This window comes from Convolutriloba macropyga, chromosome 7, assembly GCF_964194025.1.
Source record: "Convolutriloba macropyga chromosome 7, txConMacr16.3, whole genome shotgun sequence".
Classification (NCBI taxonomy): domain Eukaryota; kingdom Metazoa; phylum Xenacoelomorpha; order Acoela; family Convolutidae; genus Convolutriloba; species Convolutriloba macropyga.
Window position 1 is genome coordinate 33,218,980 of NC_134474.1, and position 23,040 is coordinate 33,242,019.

A 23,040-nucleotide genomic window follows, 5' to 3' on the forward strand; every position below is an offset into this window, starting at 1 on the left:
AATATGAAATCCAATTTTTTGCTACTGCATCTGCTGATCTCCAACTCCCAGGTTTCTTGCGGTGTTTTGTCTCTTCAAAGACGTCTTCTACAGTATTGAGGATATCTTTTGTCTCGCAACGCAAAGTTAACGGGATTTGCCTTTGAAATCAAACCAATAACTACGGATGAACCAATACTTTTTCATTTCTCCTCATTCCCTCTGATCACTCAATCCTTCATTTCCTTTAGTATTGCATCTTGGGATGTCAAACTGGTCAGTAATTTCTTTGATAAAGTCTTTGAAGTTCCAAAATTGAGTGAATCGCAATATAGACCAGTAAATATCTTTACTGTAGTTTTTGAGGTAGAATTGAAGGGTTGTTTTTGTGTCTATACAAGATTCAATTCAGCACTCACGATGTGCGATGATGAGGTCAGAATAACAGTCGCATTTGTTTCCCGTTTTCCGAATTCAAGTCAGTTAAACAGACGTACATCTTCAACGTTTCAAAGATTTTATTTGGGGTGGCGACTATCAAGTTTTTAAAACATTACTTATTTTGACACAAATTCACAGTCTTTACTAGCCTCCTCGTCCATAATAGAAATTACATGTCCAAAAAACTTTATTGCAGTCGATTAACTCTAGGTAAATCCAGATAAATCGTGTACTAGCATTTGATTTTGAAATTTGTTAATCACCATACTCACCCAATGGCTTTGTGCATTAATTTTTTTCGTGATTTGCATCACTTTTTTGTTAGAGTTGTACAACGTGATGACTGCTAACTTAGCTGGTATAACGCAATGCAAAACATTTCCTACTAAACAAGAAAAAATGTAGTCAAATTGCAACACGAATAGCATTGAATTTAGAGGCAACCAAATAAAGTTTACAAAACTACAAGCCTCATTTTCTCCAAAAAATTTACTTCTAAAATCAAGAAAGCAAGGAGCAGATAACGATCAATTTTATAAAATCAAGAGCACTAACTCAAAAAATAAAAAGTTATGAAGGAATAGCTCAGCAATTCATCACCAAATGAGATACCAAAATCTGCCTATGTAAAATATACATCAAAAATTTAAATTTAAGAACGATGGCGCACAGGACACCCCTGAAGCTCAAGTACCAGACACACCAAAAAAATATCACTACACCTCATCCCTGAAACTGAACTGATCGAATTTACTGATCTACATTCAAATTAATCAATTTTCGGCTCTTCAAAAAATTTAATAGAAACATTACTGACCAGTTTGACATCCAAAGACGCATTGCTAGAGGAATTGAAGAATTGACTCTGCAGGAATAAGGAGAAATGACAAGAATTATTTCATCCGCAGTTATTGGTTAGCTTTTGAAGGAAAATCCCACTATTTATGAGTGACGAGAAAGAAGATATCCTCAATGCAAGAATAAAACACAGCAAGCAACCTGGAGCTGGAGAATGGCAGTTTGTTATTAAAGACTTGGAGCTCATATTTGAATTGAAAATGTGTGGACAAAACTTCAAATTACGCCCCACGATTCAAAGATATTTTTAAACGTTTAGATCAATGAAGCCATTAATGAAAAAAAATGTTTTGAAAAATGTACTGAGACTAGCAAAGATATTCAAATAGACTTTACAGGCCCTGTAGGTTAACAATAGACCCAGCAACATACCTTTATCTTTTAAAAATTGCTTCTAAAAATTTCCGTCGGAAAAGATATTCTTACACTCACACCAAAAAAATTACTCAAAAGTTACTGCAAAATAGTATAATAATTCACGGCGAGCACTGCAAAATTATATATCAAATTGTTGGAAGATTAACAGCTTTTGCAAGCGTAGGGAAACGGAAAGCTCGCAAAAGGTTAATAATTTTCCATTTTTTGATATTTAATTTAATCAAATTCAGTAATGCCTGACACGCCCTCCATCAATTTTGCAGTAATTTTGTATTGTAATTTTGTTTGTTTGAGTGGGCAAATATCTTGGCAGACGGAAACTTTGAGAAGGATAAGTTTTGTGACGTATGGGGCCGTGGGGAGAAAAAATTTGACACGTGGGGAGAAAATCCCATTTCAAATAATATCTCCAGTTATTTATTACCTCATCTGTCATTATCCAGCTCCCAGAATTCTTGTGGTGTTTTGGCTCTTCAAAGTCTCGTCATTTACTGTATTGAGGATATTTTTTGTCTCGCTACGCAAAGTTAACGGGATATGCTTTCGAAATCAAACCAATAACTACGGATGAACCAATATTTTGATTCATTTCCCCTCATTCCCTCTGAGCACTCAATCCTTCATTTCCTTTAGTTTTGCGTCTTGGTATGTCAAACTGGTCAGTACCCGCATTGGAACAATTGAGATAAAAATTGATTTTATAGCGGTTTTCATTAAAAAATGTTATCAACAAAATCCCTTCTACGGCCTCAATCTGGGACCATTTTAACGATTTAAATCCTCTTAAATCCATTTACTTATGTTGAAAAAAATGGATTATAGTCGTTTAGAGAACATTTGAAATGGATTTAAATTGAGCTACAAAGACTCCCTTAAATAGATTATTATCTCCGCTTATTGAAAACCGATATATTTTTAATTTTATATTAACATTTCATTTATTTTGAAAGATTTAATTTAAAGTTTCAAGTCCATCAGTTTTTCATCAGTTTCAGTCCTTCCGCTCCATGTGATACCTTCGCAACAGCAAGTCCATCGGCTCAACAGGTGCCCAGATGAAGAAACTGAAGATCTGCATCTAAAACAGAGGAAAAAATGCTGTAAAACCTTGTAAAAAATTAGCAAAATTTTTCAAATATTGTAAAATTAGCACAATTTTTGAATAAAATAATAGATTATACCTGCATAGAAGATATCAAAGATGGATTGAATGTCAAAGGCAGATTGAGAAAACAGAAGATCGGCATCCAAAATAGAGAACAAAATGCTGTGAAACGTTGAAAGTTTTTCAAATAGTGTAAAATTAGCAAATTTTTTGATTAAATAATGGATTTTCGACAATTTTTCGGCTTATTGGTTCGTTTTTCGGACCTATTTTTGAATAATTTTCGTATATTTTGAAGGAGCTGACTTACTGTTGTCCCGTTTTTTTGGCGATCGTTTGCTTGAAATCAAGGGATAACTGAATTAGTTGAATTGAAACTCAAAAATCCAAATTGAACTAACCGATTTTTGGTCTTTGGGTGATAAATATTTGGGCTGTGATGTTGTAAATCTCCAATTTGAATATGGAAAGAAAACATTTTGTGAAGCCAAAAAATAATGTAAAAAATTTGTTGAATTGACATTACAAACCTCTGTAAAAGTTTGCCTGGAATCTTGGGCTGTGACGCGTTATTAAATCTCAATTTCAATCTGAAAAGAAAACATGAAGCCAAAAAATGTAAAACCAAATTTGGGATTGAAATTATAACAACTAAACGACGAAATCATGCGCGATTATAATGTGTTTATTATAGCAGTTTTGTTTTCGCAAAGCTAAATTTTGCTCAATTCTGATTGGCTAAAAATCGGTCGCGAGAAAATAAGACAACTGTTAAATCGCTTTAAATCCGTTTAAAAAACTGCTTGCTATCGTAGCTGCAAGTTTCTATAAATATACCCCATATATTGGCAAAATGTAGTCTTAGCCTAAGAAAATCTCTATAAAATCGATTGATTGCTTAAGTTTTACGATACGGGTAATTTCTTCGTTAAAGCTTTGAAGTGTCAAAATTGATTGAATCTCAGTATAGATCAGTAAATTCGTTGACTGTAGTTTCAAGGATGAGATTGTTGGGATGTTTTGCATGTCCGGCGTCTGAGTATCAGTGGTTTCCTACCGTCCTTCTTCCCTAAATATGACTTTTGATAGAATACTTTGCTTTGGCAGATTTAAGTATCTCGTTTGCTGAAAAATTGCTGGACTGTTATTTCACATTTTTTCCTTTTCTGAGTTAATTGTCTTAACACTTCGAAATTGAGATGAATAAATTTGTTCACTATCTGCTCTTTGGTTACTCATTTTTAGAACAAAAATTAGTGGCGCGAATGAGGCTTGTGTTTTTGTAAACTTTATCTGGCTGTTTCTAAATTCAAGGCTATTCGTGTTGCGACTTGTGTACTGGGAAATTTTTGCTTTGTGATATACCAGCTAAAATAGCAGTCATCAGGTGGTGAAATTCTAACAAAAATGTGATGCAAATCAGGACAAAAAATTGATGCATTAAGTCATTGCGTGTGTTTGGCGATTGTTCAATTTCAAAATCAAATGTTAGTACACGGTTGATCTAGATTTATCTAGAGTTAAACCACTGAAGTACAATGCTTTGGCCATGTAGGTTTTCCCTATGGAAGATTAGTCCATGTGGTTAGTTATGGCGTGAGTTTTTGTCAATATAAGTGATATTTAAACAGAAATAGATAGTCCAAACTACACATAGACGTATTGAATTGTTGAAAGTACACGTCTATTCAACTCGATTGAATTCGGACAAGGCGAAACAAATGCGACTGTTTTTCTTTCTTCGTGATCGGGAATCTTGTGTTCTGCATTAAATATTGCGAAGGGAGATGCGTCTTATTGGATTCTTATCTAGCTTGGGAAGGCTCATGATTTTCGTTAGTTTAAGCATTTTTTTGTTTTTTTTTTGAAAACGTATTCCATGTTTCGGCAAAAAAGAATTTAGTTGAAAGTATGAGTCTTGCTCGAAGTGGATGTTGACATAATTTTAAAAACAGATTTGGAATGAAGTTAATCAAGTGATGTAAAGACCCCAGAAAAGATCAACTTTTTTCAGAGTTTTTGTTGGCTTATTTTTTAGGATATTGTCTTTTTCTCTGTCCAAAAAGTATTTGTCGAGTTTGATTAAATTTTCTACCCAACATCTCAATTGATTGATGATCTGCGAAATAACGCTTCTTTGAACTTTTTCGCAGTATTTCTTGCTCTATTTTTTTGAAGTTCCATGTGGCTGCTGAGGTTTTCTTTGCTTAATATCAAAATGTCATCTGAGGAGTATTATATTTTGTTCAATCTAATTAGTGTATTTCGTAATGCTGTTTGAAATTCGACCAGCAAATCTGTTATTTTAAAAACCTTTAAATCTATAAGTGCTTCTCCAGTGCAATTCTCGTGTGCAATTCAGTGGTGGTAAGTTACGCTGTCTCCAGCTCCGCACTTGAATTCAAAATTAGAGACATTAATTGAATTAGACTGCCAATTTTAAGCGTCTGATACTTTTTTATGAATTGAATTGTTGAGGACATTTGAATCAAGTGTGAGAATTGGTCTTTGAATTGGTGAGTTTAAAATACGAAGTGAAAATGATTTTGATTTTTAATAAGTCCGTTATTAATTAATTTTTTAAACTCAAAATTAATGTTGCGCTGATAAATTATTGATACTTTCCGTCCTTTTTGATGTCGTGCTTGGTATTTATATGAAATTTCGATTCACCGTAGAATTCCTGAATTTACAGATTCCACTCATCAATTCATTACACTTTACATTGTTCAAAGAATCTAAAATTGAACCATCGTTTCGTTTACTCAAAAGATTTGCAAATTTTGCCGTCTTTTGTCCTTTAATGGCGTTTTCTCGCTGTATATAAAACCAATGAAATTAAATAGGGCGAGAGTTTCTATTTCAGTTGTCTTTTTTGACGAGGAGAAATTCATCACTTGAATATCTTTTAAATTTCTCTTTGTTTTTCTCATTAAATTCCAAAAAATTGACTGAATTAATTGTTATTGAAAGGTATAGATGTTAGTTGAATGGGAGCCTATTGGGGAAATGTTTTTCCGCTCGATATTCGTACCAATAAAGAACTTTTTGTCGACGAGATGGTTGATCAGCGTGTCGCTATTTTTTTGCCATGCTGCAAACAGACTTCAGAAAGGTTCAAACTTCAGTTTTTTTTGCAAAAATTGTAAAAGTTGTTCTCTGTTATTAATGATTTAATTAAACCTGCATCAAAAAGGCTCATTTTTTTCCTCTAAAACAATTCATAAATTGGGTTTTTTCTCTGTATAACGTGCAATCAGATATACTCGTTCTGTGCTACAAGATTTGGCATTACAGAGCTCTCTCGGTGGCTTCGCGTTGAAATTTCATACTGGTCAGTGTTCTGAGTTGTCAACTCATAAGTGTTCTTCAGCTCATCTATGGTGACGTCATTGCTGTCCACATCAGGATGTCGATAGTTCGCATTGACTTCTTCATATGGTTCATCGTCGTTTTCTTCTATTCGTAATTGTTGATTTGTGTTAGTCATGATGTGATATTCCAGAGGAATTATGTCGTACTCAGTTGATGTAGCTGGCAAATCTGGGTTTATGTATCCGTGAGCTGGATCTGATGGAGTTGAGTATGGTCTGAAATTGAGCACCTTTCTTACAAAGAAGGTTTTGTTTGTTTATCACAGAGAGTGAGCAAAAACCAATTACCTTTTTGAAATGGAAAATGGCTCTATTTTCTTTTTAAACCTTTTTTCTCATATTTTTCATATATTCCGACATTCTGATTTTCCGATGTAGTTTTCAGAGCTCCTCATAAGTCAACAACAGTAAACTCCGTTTCCTAGCATCAAATTTTGGAAAGCCGCCGACGAAAAACTTACTTCACATAGTCATAATCAGTTCCTTCTTTCTTCTGTGTTTTGAAACTGAAAACCAGAAAATTTCAATGCCTCGCCTACGAATTTTTGAAAATTGTCCGAAAAAACGTACCATGCACTTTTGCGACATTTGCAAAATATAACCAATGTAATTATAGCCATTGCGATGACAAACATCACAGCCGCACCAGCAACAACTGGTATGATCAGTGCTGATGCAGAATCCTCGTTTTCCTTATTTGGATCTGGTGTATTTGTAGGGACTAAAACATGACTTGAATATTCTCTGTTACCACAGCTGTTTGTTTACACATAGAGCTAGCTCAGCTGAATGATCATAATGATAAAAATCCATAATAAAGGTTCAGAAAGAAATAATCTGTGACCATCAGAACTATTGCTTTTGAATGAAAAAGCTTTTCAAACGAGCAGATATTCGCAGAGGCGGAGTCGTTCTAATAATATATTATGTATACAATCGAGGCTTTGGTCAACTGTCCGTTCGGTAGACTTCTGGCCAATGCGGTGAATTTGAGTAAAAAGTGCGATTTCACGCAAACAAAACATTATCCACACAAAAATTTAGGAAGTAGTTGCAAATTTGTAGTTTTTTTATGAGGTTGTCAAGTGATTCGAAACTCTCTTTTTTGTCGTAGGTTGAGTATGCTCAAATTTAATTACATAGGTTGCCTATTGATTGTATCGCCTTCGTTAGTTCTTGCAATATATCAATTTGAAGTCGAATAACGGCAGTTTATTTGGTGTGCTACAAAACAAGTTTCATAACATTTTTCTCAAATGATAAAGGTGAGAGCTTGGAGAAATTGTTCCTGTTAATCACAGAGGGAGCTTTCTCAAAGTGTTGCCTGACCTTGATCGATTTTCTCTATTGTATCAGAAAAGTCTCCAGGCAGACAAAACTCAAATAAGCAAATGTCGAATGAAGCCACTTGGTCAATATCTCCCATAAATGCAGGCACCGTAAACAAACACTGTGCTGTAGTATTTGATATGAGGTCACAAGAAGATCCAGATATTATATGCTCCGTACTTTCTGTTGACCGTTTCAGTCGCTGCCTCACTGAACCGCTGTTGCGCGAAATCTTTGAAGCAAGGAATGACAAATTAGAAATGACAAGAACCAATAGAACAATCAGAAGGAAATTAACTTTTCGTTCATTTTTCCTTAAATTCTAAAAGCTATTAATGTTTCATACTATATTTAGCTTCCTAGTCCCCAGAAAAAAGAGAACGAAGCTACTGTTCACAGCGCCCTATTAAGCTTTGTAAGGCATCAATGCAGCATCTTATTAATCTCGGGAAGGCATTAGTACAGGACCGTAAAATTCTTAATACATTCTTAGTACGCTCAAGTTCGGGCAACCTGGGCGTAAATTTGAGAAGTGGCGGTTTATTGTGGTTACCTTTAATGTGATTTCAAAGAGTTCCAAATTTGGGGGCGGTGGCGCGAGAATGAGGGTAATTAAGCACACATCATTCTGGTCAACTGGGCATTCGGTCGAAATGGACGTTTCAATTGACGCACCTGAGCACAGAGAAGTATATCTTTGAACAGTCGATGAGCAATGTTATATCTGCTTTTGCCTCAAGATTTTGATGTCTTTAAGTCTATCATGTCAAAAAAACTGCACTGTATATATTTATTTAATTTAAAATGAGCTTGTAAATTCTCACTGTGATCTGACAAAAAGAGATCTAATATTACGAATATGGAACCTGAGTTCAGAGAATAGGTGAAAGTGTTCCTAGGAGAAGATGAAGTGCGGCCCAATTGAGGGTGAGAGGATTCTGCCCAGATGCTCAGTTGAATTCCTGATGAGCTAACCACCTCAGTCTCAGACAAGTCAAAGCACTGCAAGCCAACTGCTTGCTGAAGAGAAAAAAGGTTCATTATTCTTCTCGAATTTGTTTCTGGAAAAAAATTATAGAATAAGTCGAAAATCTAAATGACAAACTAATAACGACATTCTTAATCGTCTACAAAACCTGGCGGCATGAAAATGTAGTAATTTACTTAAAGAAATTTGTATATTTTATGTAATTTTGAAGGTATAATTTGTATGTGAATTTGAAGGTATAATAAGTTAAATGCTATCAAAAAAGATTAGTTATGTCATTTGGTTTCTCAAAGAGCCGCATCAATCATAAATGTATGAGGCTACGCATGCCTGCATCTATGACATTTTGCTGTTGTTACAAACAAGGAGGCTCAGTAATGTGTGTTCACGCATAATGTTTTGACCCCGACTATCCACATTTTCAGCTCACTTGTCTACCAAATGAGGAGAGGATAGAAAAATTTCAACATTTCAATTTTTTTTGGAAAAACTGGTGTATGAATAGGAAATGCGGCCAACTCAAATCATTCAGTGGACTAAAAAATTGTCGCTTTAGAGGGCCAAGGATAATTGCCATTAGTAAGAATGCGATACAAGACAAACAACAAAATAAAACAACAACAACAACAACAACAACGACCATTAATAAGATTCAAAACCCGAAGTCTCTTTGCAGAAAAACTTGATAACAAAGTCTAAATAATGTCAGATAAAACCTAAAAAACACAAAATGACTAGTTTATTAATCAACACTGGAAACAAAATGGAATTAGTCCTTATTGAGATTCGGTAGCAAGTAGACAAAAAAAACAAGAGCGGCTAACTTAAAAATTACCCATATATTTTTTTGAAAACAGTTGGTTCCAAAACAATGAAACCCATTAGATATGAACAGAAACCATTAAGTACGTGGTAACACGATGATTTACAACTCAATAAAATAAGAAAATGGGTCCTGTCAATATTAGCTTTTTTCATACGTTACAAAAAAAACTACAGAAAAAAAAACAAAACCTCCAATACTTTTCGCGAGAATGCGGCGTCGAAGCCTATATAATCTTAAATCCCCCAAAAAAACAAAGTGTTTAGTTTCGCGTATTTTGAGCGCCATTAAAGTGTATGTAATCACTCATTAATGAGACTACGTAACAAATAGAGGAGAAAAAAGCAAAGTTTTAAGCAATTTTTTTTTGAAAACAAATAATGAAAATCATTAGCTATAAAATGAAAAAAATAGACTTGTTTAATCCTCTAAATGGGGCCATTGAGAGTTTTTAAACCAAAATATGTCCTAAATTTACAAAAAACCGTTAAAAAGAGACAAAAATTGAGAAAAAAATTTTGTTTATTAAAACCAGCGTCGAAGCCGTTAACACCATAATGAGTTCACTTAACCCATTAGATATGTCCAATTGGATCCTTTTTCTACGCTTGCAACGTGATATGAGACCCTTTATTGATGTGACTAGGTAACAAATATTAAAAAAAATAACAATAGACGAAAAATGAATAAATTCTTTTAAATTTCATGAAATAATTATTTTCAAAGACAATAAGAAAATCGTCAGCTACCAACTAAAGTCAGTAAACAAGTTCACGTGTTCCTTCATAGCGATCCATTGAGATCGCTTGTTATTCAGAAACTCTCATGCTGCTACAAGATGGAAGGCAACTAAAAACAGAAGTAAAAAATTCAATTAACTTCTAGAAAACTGTTGCAGCCGTTTAAACCATAACCTATTCCAAAAAAATTGTATGTTCAATATGCTTTGGTTTTAAAAACCAATAATGTGTCAAGTGACCTATCAATAATTTGGTAATGTGACAAAAAAACCTGAAAAATTGTCTAATGTTGAAAATCAGTTTTTTTTGTGAAACTATTAGCATCAAAGACAGAAAACAAATACTGAAAGCTTAAATGGGAAATAGGATTTATTATTTAATTAGTTATAATACAGATACTGTTTTTGCTGAAACGAAGCTTCAAGTTGACCGATTTATGGGAAAAACAGTGGCAAAGCTCTATAATCCATGGTTTGTTTTGAAAAAAATAATTTCAAAAAACAAAACGACCATAAAATTTTGATTAAAAATTTGAAAACATTAACTGGCAATTGTTATGAAACCAATTGGACCTGGCAATACTGAGACTTGAATTAAACGCTTCTGATCTGCGATGAACATAAAGAGTTATACTGTTTTAGAAAAAAATACAGCAACTAATTATAATCCGGTCTATTTGTGGATTTTGGAATTCAATGAACAGACCAAATCTAGCCTTTATAATACTTTTTGTTCATTGAGAACTTGAATTGTTGCCCAGTGTAATGAATATAGATAGTTTAACAAACATATTCATAGATTACAGAGAAATGATGCTGTTTGTATAATCATCGAGTCATATTAGCTGAAAACAGACAAAATTTCATAGCCAGAAACTTTTCAAAGAGAGCAGAGAAGTAAACTAGCCATCTCGTGCATTAGTGGATGCAAATTGTGTCAGGAATCTTTACGTGTTCATTTACTGCAAAATCAGGCGAATGGACTAAAGAAGCTTATTTCTTTCAATTTCTGATGAAAAATAGCTGATTTATTGAAATATGTAGCGACCGTTTGAGCCGCCATATTAGATGAGAACGTCAGCCAAACTCTTTCTATCTGCAAAAAACAAAACAACAACAGTTTTTTGATACATTTTTAACATATTCTAGCAAAATTGACAAATATATAGGAAAAAATTTTGGAAAATGTGAATAAAAACAACAGAAATTCGTCTATTAATCTTAAAGCTTCAAACATCGATAACTCCCTGTAAAATGAAAAAATCTAAAAATTAATGTTAGTTTCATATTCTGCTCTGGGTGGACTTTCTAATGATACTACTCACAGCTCTCTACGATGAATATATCGATCGGCCAAAAATGACTGAACATTTAACCCATTTGTGTATTGAGTTCTCCCCCTCCCCCACTAATGTGGTTTGGAACAAAAAGCAGTTACTTATGCGTCGTTTTTTTTCTTTTACAATAAATTCGCTTTTTTGATTTCTGAACTTCCAGTGCCTACGCACAGAATTCAGCTAGCCCTCTTCATAAATAAATATGCAATGCTTAGTTCGTTGCTTGTAGCAGTAGGTACCCGGAGGTTAGTGTCACAGCAAATCAGTGCTGAATCAGTCCAAAGACAATCCCCTTTTCCAGGATGGCCATTACTCTGTTCATCTCCCATTGGTTAGTCTTCATTTTCGAGTAAAATTAACATCTTGAAAAAAATTGCTTAGCAAGACAGAACCACTACGCTAGGTCGGATCGGAGGTAATTACCTACAAGCTCGCTTACGTATAAAGAGCGCGTATACTACTATAGTATTTACCAGTTAAGCTACAAAAGTATGACATGACGCGGCTCAGATTTAATTTTGGTTCATGAGTAATTTTTCAGACTATGCAGTATAAAATCGGCCTGGGTAAGCGCAATATAAATAACCATACTGAAGATAAACTGGGCTTACAGAAATTTAAAATACACATTGAGATTGAAAACTGGGCATACAGAAATTTAAAATACACATTGAGATTGAAATACAAATGAAATTTGTAACGTTTCAGAAGGTTCACCGCTGAAATGCTGAGACTCAAGTACGGGTGCTAGCAAAAACATGCTACTGAAAGAATAGTTTCGAAGTTATATAGTATGACCTCAATAAGAGAATGTGGCACCTCAGTAAGCATAATAAATGAATTACTCTATCCATTTTAAGTGATTTTCAAATATTAACGTTGGATCAATTTTCAATGGAGGAGGCAGGTACGATTCAGAGGTGTACGTTCACCCATAAATACAGTATTAAGGATTTGCTCTAGCTTATTCTCTACAATTGCTTGCCCAATTGCGCAATTTTTCCGTTGTTTAGCTGGAATCTAGTTTCGGGACAATTCTTTAAAAACGGTGCTTAGTAGTTCTCCTAAGAAGATTTTATTGCATAAAAACAACTGCTAGAATAACTAAACCATCTGACATAAACTTTAACTTTGTCCGGCTTCTGTTGGGGATAGATTTACACTAAATTGATTCATAATGCTATATGCTCCAAAAATATCTAAATTAGGCCAACTGAATAGTTTTTTTACTGAATTTTTTTCTGGATAGTTTTTTTTTGTTGACTATCAATCTTTTTTTTTCAGTTTCTTCAGCGATAAAGAAAAAATGCGTGTTTACAAAACTGAACTGATTCATATTTAACACTCTATATGTGACAAAATAGCTGAAACATCATCAAGGGGCTTCGTTAATGTGCGTTCGCACATGATGTTCCGACCCTCGCTCATCTACATTTTTGACTTAACTGTCTTTTGACTTACATTTTTGCAAAGAGATAACCAAAAATAGATGTTTGAGTTTAAAAAAATCGTTACACGACCAAACTAATAACTGAACGAAATGACGACATGCCTCATTGAAACGAGATCTGCCATTAAAAAGACTACGATAAAAAAACAAAAACAGCGAAAAAAGAAAACACAAAAATATCACGGCAAAAACTCAATATCTTAATTTAAAAGTACCTAGTAACAACGTCAAATTACAATCAGACAAAACCCTAACTACACATATTCACTTTTTGTTTAACCACACATCAGGTGGGATTTTTCATTAATGAGACTAGGTAACAAGTCAGCAAAGAGAAAAAATGAGGCGAAATACAAAAATCAATCAACAATTTTTAAACGAAATAATTTCAAAACTCTTGAAAATAATTAGATTTTAACGAAACAATTATTGTTATATTTAGTCAAAAAGACACAATGTAACTAGTAAGACCTGCCTCTGGTTAGATTAATCCATAGGCACGGACTAAAGATGCAGAAAAAATTACGACAACAAATTACAAACATTGCGAAAACAAAATTAGTGAAGCCATTAAAATCATTAGCTATTATCTGAACATTATGTATTTTAAGTTCAGTTTCTGTATATACTATTCAGCTAAAATTATGCTGAATGAACAATTATTTTCAATTGGGCCACACTTGAAAATCATTGGGATCTGTTATTAAGCGATTGTGCTAAAGGAAAAGAAAAAGAAACAAAAATACACCAATCACATAACATTTTATGAAAACGCATATTTTCCAACAAGCAAAACATCAGTTATGTAACAATATCAGAAAGCAGGTTAATCTCTAAAATACATGGTCTTATATGAAACCAGTAAATGATGGGAATAAATTACAACTTGACGAAAAGAACAAAAAAACTGAAAAAGTTGAAAAATCCTTAAAAATCATAAAAATGTATTATATCACAATCCATATTCCCATTCGCAATAAAGTGGCAGTTTCGGGTAAAACCATTCATTCAATCCTCAATTACGAGCTTATGGGACCGGTCAGCAAATTACGGCTACCTAAAGCATAAAAAACAAAATCAGCAACTTCAAAAAAAATTGATTGAGAAAAGTGTCGAAGCCGTTGAAAAATGAACTTTCAGTAGAAATTTTCCTATTTTCAATTCATTTCTTCAAAACAATGGGTTTCTTCTTTTTTAACATTTTGACTCCAACAATTCAACAGAAATGAACAATTATAATAAAAGCACAAAATTTTCGAGAAAACCCGGACTATCAACATCAAGAGCGTCTAACAAAAGCTAAAAAACACGCTAAGCTACGCCCCGATGAGACAACAAGGAGACTGGCTTGTCATTCAAAAGTCATCAATAAGACATAACAATTGTTCAATCACTATGAAAACAACAACAAATACAGGAAAAATCCAAAAATTGAGAAAAAAAGTGCGAGAAGAATGCCAATTAAACCCTGAACTTTTCTCTGAAAACTTTGTGTATGATCCACTGAACGTCATATCTAATCCAATGCAACAATCAATGTTAGTATAATGTAATAAGATTCCAAGAGGAACCAAAATTACGAAGATAAAATATCCAAAAATTTAAAAAAAAATTATGAAAACCCGCGCATCGAAGTCATAACACCAATAGTTAGAAAATTAAACCTCTAACTAATTTAATTTTGGTTGAAAATGAAGAAAAGGTATGTTCGGTAATTACTGAGACTGACTTACAGTTCACGAAAATAGCTTTAAGATTGGTTATTTTGAAAAGAAAGGATTCAAAAAATTGTTTTCAAAGTCTTATCAGCCATTAAATTCAAGAGCTTTCAACGGAAGTCAATACATACGTTCAATTAGAGCCTATATCTCCATTGGAGGACAATGATTTTTTTCATGCACAGGTAATCAATAAGACATCACAATGAGTCTAATGACTATGGAAACAACAACAAATACAGGCAAAAAGAAAAAAATCATTAGAAAAGTGCGAGAAGAACGTGTCGAAGCCATTTATACTATGAACTTTTTCTGAAAATTTTGTCCATGATCCATTGAATTTGTTCTAAAAGCCAATGGCGAGATATCAATATCAGGATAGCGTGATAAATTCTCTAGAGCAACCAATAATAAGAAAAAATCAAAAAAAATTTAAAAAATGTTTGTGGCTTACAAGTCATATAAGAAATGGTTAGAAGATAAAAACGCCAACAAAAATTTCAGAAGAAAAGTGCGAGAAGAAATTGTCGAAGCCATTTAAACCATAAACTTTTCTCTGGACACATTGTCCATGGTACACTGAAAGTCTTCTATAAGCAAATGGGAGATGTCATTATCAGGATAACGTGTTAAGGTTTCAAGAGGAACCAATAATAAGAAAATATCCGAAATTTTTTTAAAAATTTTTTGTGGCTTACAAGTCATATAACAAATGGTTAGAAGATAAGACCGCCAACCAAATCAATTTTAGTTGCAGTAGAAAGGAAGGTGATCCTTTTATTACTGAGACTGGCTTAAAATTCACGAAAAAAAAGTTTATGATCGGTTTAATGTTAAAAAAATTTCTAGAAGAATCATTTTTTAAGTCTCAACAGCCATTAGCTGTCCACTGAAAGGTCTAGATAGGCTCTCCCCAATGCTCACCAGGATAGCAATTGTTTTTTTAGTCAAGGAGACTATGCGATAGGACTGCAAAACTAGTAAAACTACATAGCGAAAATCAAAATTTCATTTGAATTACAAAACCTCAGAGTCGAAGGCAAAAAAAACACGAGCTATGCCTTGAAAACATTTTTTTTGTTCATTGGGCTTCATTTGACTTTAAATCAAGTTTTTCATTAACGGAACCTAGGTATGAAAAGTGACTAGTCTCTAGGTGACTCAAGAAAACAGTAAGAATATGAAAAGATTTCTAAAAAACTTCTAGAGCTCTCAAATAGAATTCGATTTTTTTTGATAGCAAGCTTCCCTATGAGACCAGAACTATTTTTTTACTGCCTTTCGTCTACTGAGATCTCAAAATTGTTTCTTTTTATGGGGATAAATGTAATTTTGAATTATTATTTTAATTAAAAAAATCTTAATTTGAATAAAAATTACACTAAAAGTGAACAAAATCATGCCAAATATGCCGTGTTCACTCAAACCTTCAATCCACAATAACTCCTCGAAAAAAAAAGAAATTAAAAAAAATCTTTTGAGTTTCGAATTCTACGCTGTACGAGCTTTTAAATGATTTCACTCACTTTTCTCTACGATGAATATATCGATCGGCCAAAATTGTCTGAACAAAAAAAACCCATTTGAGTATATAGTTCCTGCCTTACAAGTGGGGTCGGAACAATTACTGATTTTTGGTGTGCACTTTCTTCATTACGTTTATTATTTCTGGTTATTTACATACTTTCAATTAGAGCCTATATCTCCATTGGAGGACAATGATTTTTTTCATGCACAGGTAATCAGTAAGACATCAGAATGAGTCTAATGACTATGGAAACAACAACAAATACAGACAAAAAGAAAAAAATTCATAAGAAAAGTGCGAGAAGAACGTGTCGAAGCCATTTAAACTACGAACTTTTTTCTGAAAATTTTGTCCATGATCCATTGAATTTGTTCCAAAAGCCAATGGGGAGATATCAATATCAGGATAGCGTGATAAAATCTCAAGAGGAACCAATAATAAGAAAAAATTTAAAAATTTTAAAAAATGTTTGTGGCTTACAAGTCATATAAGAAATGGTTAGAAGATAAAAACGCTAACCAAATCATTCCTAGTTGGAGTAGAAAGGACGGTGATCTTGTTATTACCGATATTGACTCACTGCTCACGAAAATAATCTTAAGATTGGTTAATTTTTAAAAAAGTACATTCGAAAAAATTGTTTTTAAAGTCTTATCAGACATTAAATTCAAGAGCTTTTAGCGGAAGCCAATAAATACGTTCAATTGGAGCGTATATCTCTATTGGAGGTCAAAGATATTTTTCATGCATAGGAAATCAGTAAGACGTCACAATAGGTCTCATGACTAAGGAAACAACAACAGAAACAGGCAAAAACAAAAATTTCAGAAGAAAAGTGCGAGAAGAAATTGTCGAAGCCATTTAAACCATAAATTTTTCTCTGGACACATTGTCCATGGTACACTGAAAGTCTTCTGTAAGCAAATGGGAGATATTTTATCAGGATAACGTGATAAGGTTTCAAGAGGAACCAATAATAAGAAAATATCCGAAAAGTTTTTTTTTAATTTTTGTGGCATAGAAGTCATATAACAAATGGTTAGAAAATAAGACCGCCAACCAAATCAATTTTAGTTGCAGTAGAAAGGAAGGTGATCCTTTTATTACTGAGACTGGCTTAAAATTCACGAAAAAAAAGTTTATGATCGGTTTAATGTTAAAAAAATTTCTAGAAGAACCAATTTTTAAGTCTCAACAGCCATTAGCTGTCCACTGAAAGGTCTAGATAGGCTCAACCCAATGCTCACCAGGATAGCAATTGTTTTTTTAGTCAATGAGACTATGCGATAGGACTGCAAAATTTAGTAAAACTACATAGCGAAAATCAAAATTTCATTTGAATTACAAAACCTCAGAATCGAAGGCAAAAAAAAAACACGAGCTATGCCTTGAAAACATTTTTTTTGTTCATTGGGCTTCATTTGACTTTAAATCAAGTTTTTCATTAACGGAACCTAGGTATGAAAAGTGACTAGTCTCTTGGTGACTCAAGAAAACAGTAAAAATATGAAAAGATTTCTAAAAAACTTCTAGAGCTCTCAAATAGAATTCGATTTTTTTTGATAGCAAGCTTCCCTATGAGACCAGAACTAGTTTTTTTTATTGCCCTTCGTCTATTGAGATCTCAAAATTGTTTCTTTTTATGGGGAGAAATGTAATTTTGAATTGGTATTTTAATTAAAAAAAATCTTAATTTGATTAAAATTTACACTAAAAGTGAACAAAATCATGCCAAATATGCCGTGTTCACTCAAACCTTCAATTCACAATAACTCCTCGAAAAAAAACGAAATTAGAAAAAATCTTTTGAGTTTCGAATTCTACGCTGTATGAGCTTTTTAATGATACCACTCACTTTTCTCTACGATGAATATATCGATCGGCCAAAATTGTCTGAACAAAAAAAACCCATTTGAGTATATAGTTCCTGCCCCACAAGTGGGGTCGGAACAATTACTGATTTTTGATGTGCACTTTCTTCAGTTTGTTTATTATTTCTGGTCATAACCCTTCGGCAGACTTGGCAGCTCCGACTTAGAGTAATTGCTTTTCAACAAAGTTAGTTGATTTTTGCATGTTTTTGCTTCTTCTTTTTAAATATCTAATATGATCATGAGAAAATAGTCCGCACTGATATTTTTAATAAGGGATGCTAACCAACCTTTTCATTCTTAAAGTTCTCAAAAAATTACCTCATAAGTCACAAACTGTGATGTGATTGCAGCCCAGTTGGATTGTGAAATTCTAACAGATATTGAGTTGATAAACACTTGTGATCTGTTCAATGAGACTTCCCAAATGAAACATAGGGAACTATCGTCATTGATCACAACCACTGGACGGCTCTGGAACAGTTCTGGTAAATCTGAAACACAGAATGTTTTTTTTAGTTTTCTTCCATTTTGAAAAAAGAACTGAGATAAAAGATTAGTCGAGAAGAGATTGAAATTTTGCAAGAACATAAAATCTCAAGATTTTAGACAAGATGAATGGCACAAGTGCTAGAAAGTTTTTGTCTTTAAAAAATCTTTGTAAAACATTTTATTGTCCACAATTTTTCTCAATTGCTCTCTTCAACAGTTGAGCATTCACCGCTTATCTTACAACGTTTTTCGCATTCACCGCTTATCTTTTATATTTTTTGAGTTGACGGTGACCCTCGACCCGGTAAGGTGAAATTCATCTCTTGGAGCTGCAGATTGTCACAAAAGCGTTGTTTACCTGTTATAACATTCTCTTCTACAGATCGCAAGCTTTGAATGTCACTTTGACTGATCGTATATGCTTCAAATTTGTAAATAGCTCCCGAAATTGGCAGTGAAATCAGCCATGTAGTCATGTCAGATCCTGCAAGGTTCATAGTTTGCTTTTCCTCACTGAAGAGGGACAACATTTCCTTGTTGAGTGAGTATGCAACAACAATATGACTCCAGAGACCCTCAGGGGGTGTCACAAATGCTCTCATATAGCATGCATCCTTTGGCTCATTTGAGTATATTTTTTCAACGGAGATTGATTGTGGCGGTAATGGAGCTAAAAAGGAGAATTCAAATTTGCATGCAAAGATAGAAGTCGCTATAAAAAACTTTTAACCATAAGAGAATTATGAGCTGCGAATTTTTAACCCGTTCTTTTCCCCTGAAAATTACCTCTTGACGTTCAAAGTGAGCTGTTATAGTTCAATATCACCTTAGCACTCAAGGTTTAGGGTAACGTTTTTGGGTCAACTCTCTGAAATTACTTTCACTTGATTAAAAAGAAACGGAATAATACCGTTTTTCTCACTTGAGTAATAGCTCCAAGGAATGATAATTGTGAACCGGCTATTTCCACTTCCATCTAGATTACAGAAACTAAATTATATAAAGATAAAAACAGTTCCGGAACAATTTTTTAAAACTCGAGTTGATTAGCGCACCAGACCGAGTGAGAAAACTACCACTAGTCGATGTGGCAATGAAAGTAGTGCTCTATCTGTTTTGAGATGAACTATCCAAAAGGTAACCCGTACTTGAGTCTCAGAGCATTTCAGAGCTGAATCAGCGCATTTCAAGATTAAAAAATTAGTTCCCTTCTGAAACATTGCATCTCCAGAATAATTTCATCATGATCATATTGCGGTCATAGAGTTCGCACAGGCTAAATTTAACCAGTATATTCTGAAAGTTACTGAGGTACCGACGTTAAGTCTGAGCAGCCTAATGTAATATATTTATTGTTTACAACTGGTAATTACTATGGTAGTATACACGCTCTTTTTCCTTAAGCCGGATTGTAGTTAATTACCACAAAGCCCATTTAGTTTAGCGGCTAACTCGATCCAGAAAAACAGAAGGTCTCTTGAAAGATTCAGGTCTAATTTGCCCTGCCACAACCTCTGTGAAGTGACTACCCAAATTTTTCCCCGTAAATTTTGAGGAACAGTTGAACAGAGTGGTCTAGTCAACGACGATTTTCTTGAACTAAAAATTTCAACTAAGAATCAAAACACAGATATTATTGCCAATTTCAATAATGACGTTCTCAAATTATCGTCAAGATGGTAACATGAAAAAAACAAGATCTATTTATATATACAAAGCAGACTACTACACTAAGTGGAGCAACAAAACTTTTAAAAACCAAATTGTGTTTGAAGCCACTGTACTATGTTAAAAAGCTAAGTGAAAAATTTCTTGAATGCCAAATTGACTGTGGGAACGCAAATTCCAATTAAAAGTTTCGTTGAAATTAAAATTTGATATTTTTTGACACTAGATTTTGAATACAGATAAAACTGATGAGATTTTTTATTCGTCTCGTGTCAGAATAGGTTACGGTCTGTTCTCTTCGTCAATCCCACTCGACAGAAATTTGGAGGGAGAAACGCAGAAAAAAACAATCTTCCTGAAACCAAGTACCAAAGTTCTGATGCAAAAGTTTCCTTTCTTTCCTCTTAAAGTACGGCGAAGTTTTTAGATTGTCACTGGAACTAGGTTATTGTTGGAGCTAGCTACTGCTAAGATCTGCTAAACATATTTAGTCTAAAATATATCAGTGTAACCATCGAATCTTAAAAATCAATTTAAAATTTTGGTGTTTGAAATTATTGTTCTATTTTCGCAACAAGCAGAAAATTGTAGTCTTGGATGGCTTTTTATGTGTTTCTTTTCAAACCAAGCAGACACAGTAAAATCGATATCCGCTCTTTAGTTTTTGAAAAAAGACAGTAAAAAATTTACGAAAAAAATCAATAAAAATTTTTCTCATCAGCAGGCAATCGCTGATCCTTGAAATCTAACCATTAAGTCACAATGAGAATCATCAACAACAACAATTTCAAAAATACTCTTTAACTGAAAAATTGCTTGATTGTCTATACGCAATAATTCCATGAAAATTGAGCCTCAGGCTACCAGTTTTTATCCAATGATCGTTTGGTTCATATTACAATTTTAATAAAATGCACAATATTTTGATTGTTTTCCTCAATTTCGATAATTGTCAAGGCAATTACGGCGGTCTGCTAATATTCATCGTCGGTTTACATTATTGTCGGGTCATATTGACTCACACCACAAAATTATCCAAGCTATTGATAAGTTTTCAAACTACGTGGCAAAACCTTGGAATAGTGATTCAAATCAAATCTCCTTTTCGCTGTTGAGCAGTTGAACAACTTCTTTGCCACCTAATTAAGAAAAAGAAATATGGCAATCCTTTATAATTTGGTCGTGTTCATCAGGCGTTGACAATTTAAACCAACAATAAGATATGCAATAGTTTTCATCACAACTAGAGCTGGTCAAAATGCCGCAATTAACTCAACACATAATAGGGCTTGAAAATCAACCTGCTTTCTTGCAACTTCTTCTGCTGGTTCAAACTGCATGAAAGTAATCAAACATCAGCAGAACAACGAAATCATTAAAATAGGCTGAAATTACTGCCTCCAATTACTGTTATGTATTCAATGGAATTTGGAAGAAAACTTTCTAAGTCTTTTGGCCCCGTTTCTGAGCCTTTGTCGAAATGATTTTTCATGTTTATTGTTCTGCAGACACTTTCCTTCGAAAATTGTAGAAAATTCTGAAACTCCGTTGCAAGTAATGTAAACACGTTGGCCCATGCATACAATTAACCGAACAGATATCGTAAGATATCTTGAAAAAAGAAAGATTTTAATGAGCAAATTATGATATCTGTCGCGGAGAAGTATTTGTAAGATTTTTCATAAAAAACTTTTTGCTACCGTCACCTTCTGTTCTTCATGGATTTCTTAATAAAAATTGTCTCATTTTTCGAAATCTTTTAACAAAATGTTTTTGGGTAATTTTTACGAATAAATTAAACCTGAGCGTTAATCAAAACAACTCATAGTCGCTTAATAGCGATTAGATTCATGTTTAGTATGAACATATCATTTCCTACATTGGGAACTGATCAAGAGCAAAACGCAACGCAATTAATGTTATGCTGGTATGAAATTCTTATCGAATAGAAAAAAGCAATGAAACTGATTTTTCTGGTCGTAGATCCCTTTTTAATTATCTGATTCAAGCCTGACCCTAAAGCAGGGGTGAAAATCTTAGAAGACAGCCGTTCAAAGGTGAATGGTGATTTAAATATAATGTTTTTAAATATTATGTGTACAATTTTTGTACACAGACTTAAATTTAGATAAGTTATATATAGATATATAGATATATATATATATATATATATATATATATATATATATATATATATATATATATATACATATATATATATATATATATATATATATATATATCTGTATATATATATATATATATATATATATACATATATATATATATATAAATATATATATATATATATATATATATATATATATATATCCACTGTCGCAATTTTCGTTCAACAAATAGATTTGCCTGAGATTTGGGAAATTTTGATGACAATGCGGTCGTCTGGTAATTTTTATTGTTAGCGTAAAGCACTGTGTTTGCAAATTAATTGTCATATTGACTAATAACATAAAATAACCATAGTTACCGAGCCATTTTTCAATTACAAGGCAAAACCTTGTTTTAGAAAACTTTGAGAGAGCGATAACAACCTTACAATTATGATTTGATTCAACTCTTCTCTTTGCTATTCAATGATTGCATACTTTTTTTACCAACTAATTAAGAAAAGGAAATACAATAATGCTCAATAGCTTCGTCGCGTTCGTCTGTTGTTGACAACCTAGGATAACTTATCCAATTGTTATCTCAACTACCTTTGGCCGAAACGCCTTCATTGAAAACTTGAAAAGGCGAGATAATCAACCGCGCTTGCAATTTTTTCTACTTGTTACAACGAAAGCAAAAAACGAAAGCAATCAACAAAAACAACTGCAGTTAGTGTAATGGGCTTAAATTTCTGTTTTCCATTACTGGGTTTCAATTAAAACAATGTTCAAAAAATTTTGAAATTTAAAAAATTGGGAGCTCCGTTATAAGGAATGTGTAAGTGTTGCACATA

The 23,040-nt window shown here is 33.2% G+C and overlaps 1 protein-coding gene across 6 annotated transcripts in view; it reads right to left on the bottom strand.

The window, feature by feature from the left end:
- Positions 1-5,861: 5,861 nt before the first annotated feature.
- LOC142342791 (uncharacterized) overlaps positions 5,862-23,040 on the bottom strand; it is a 68,472-nt gene continuing 51,293 nt past the window's right edge. For 2 of the 6 annotated variants that reach the window (XM_075394362.1, XM_075394361.1), the window contains 8 exons: positions 18,769-19,080; positions 18,240-18,412; positions 8,331-8,484; positions 8,018-8,139; positions 7,465-7,696; positions 6,706-6,856; positions 6,597-6,641; positions 5,862-6,351 (listed from right to left, as the gene is read on the bottom strand). In XM_075394362.1, coding sequence (XP_075250477.1) covers positions 6,018-6,351; positions 6,597-6,641; positions 6,706-6,856; positions 7,465-7,696; positions 8,018-8,139; positions 8,331-8,484; positions 18,240-18,412; positions 18,769-19,080 — 1,523 coding nt within the window. In that variant the 3' untranslated portion in view covers positions 5,862-6,017. The remainder of the gene's footprint in view (positions 6,352-6,596; positions 6,642-6,705; positions 6,857-7,464; positions 7,697-8,017; positions 8,140-8,330; positions 8,485-18,239; positions 18,413-18,768; positions 19,081-23,040) is intronic. The other 4 variants (XM_075394363.1, XM_075394364.1, XM_075394365.1 and 1 more) reach the window with 4 other exon arrangements.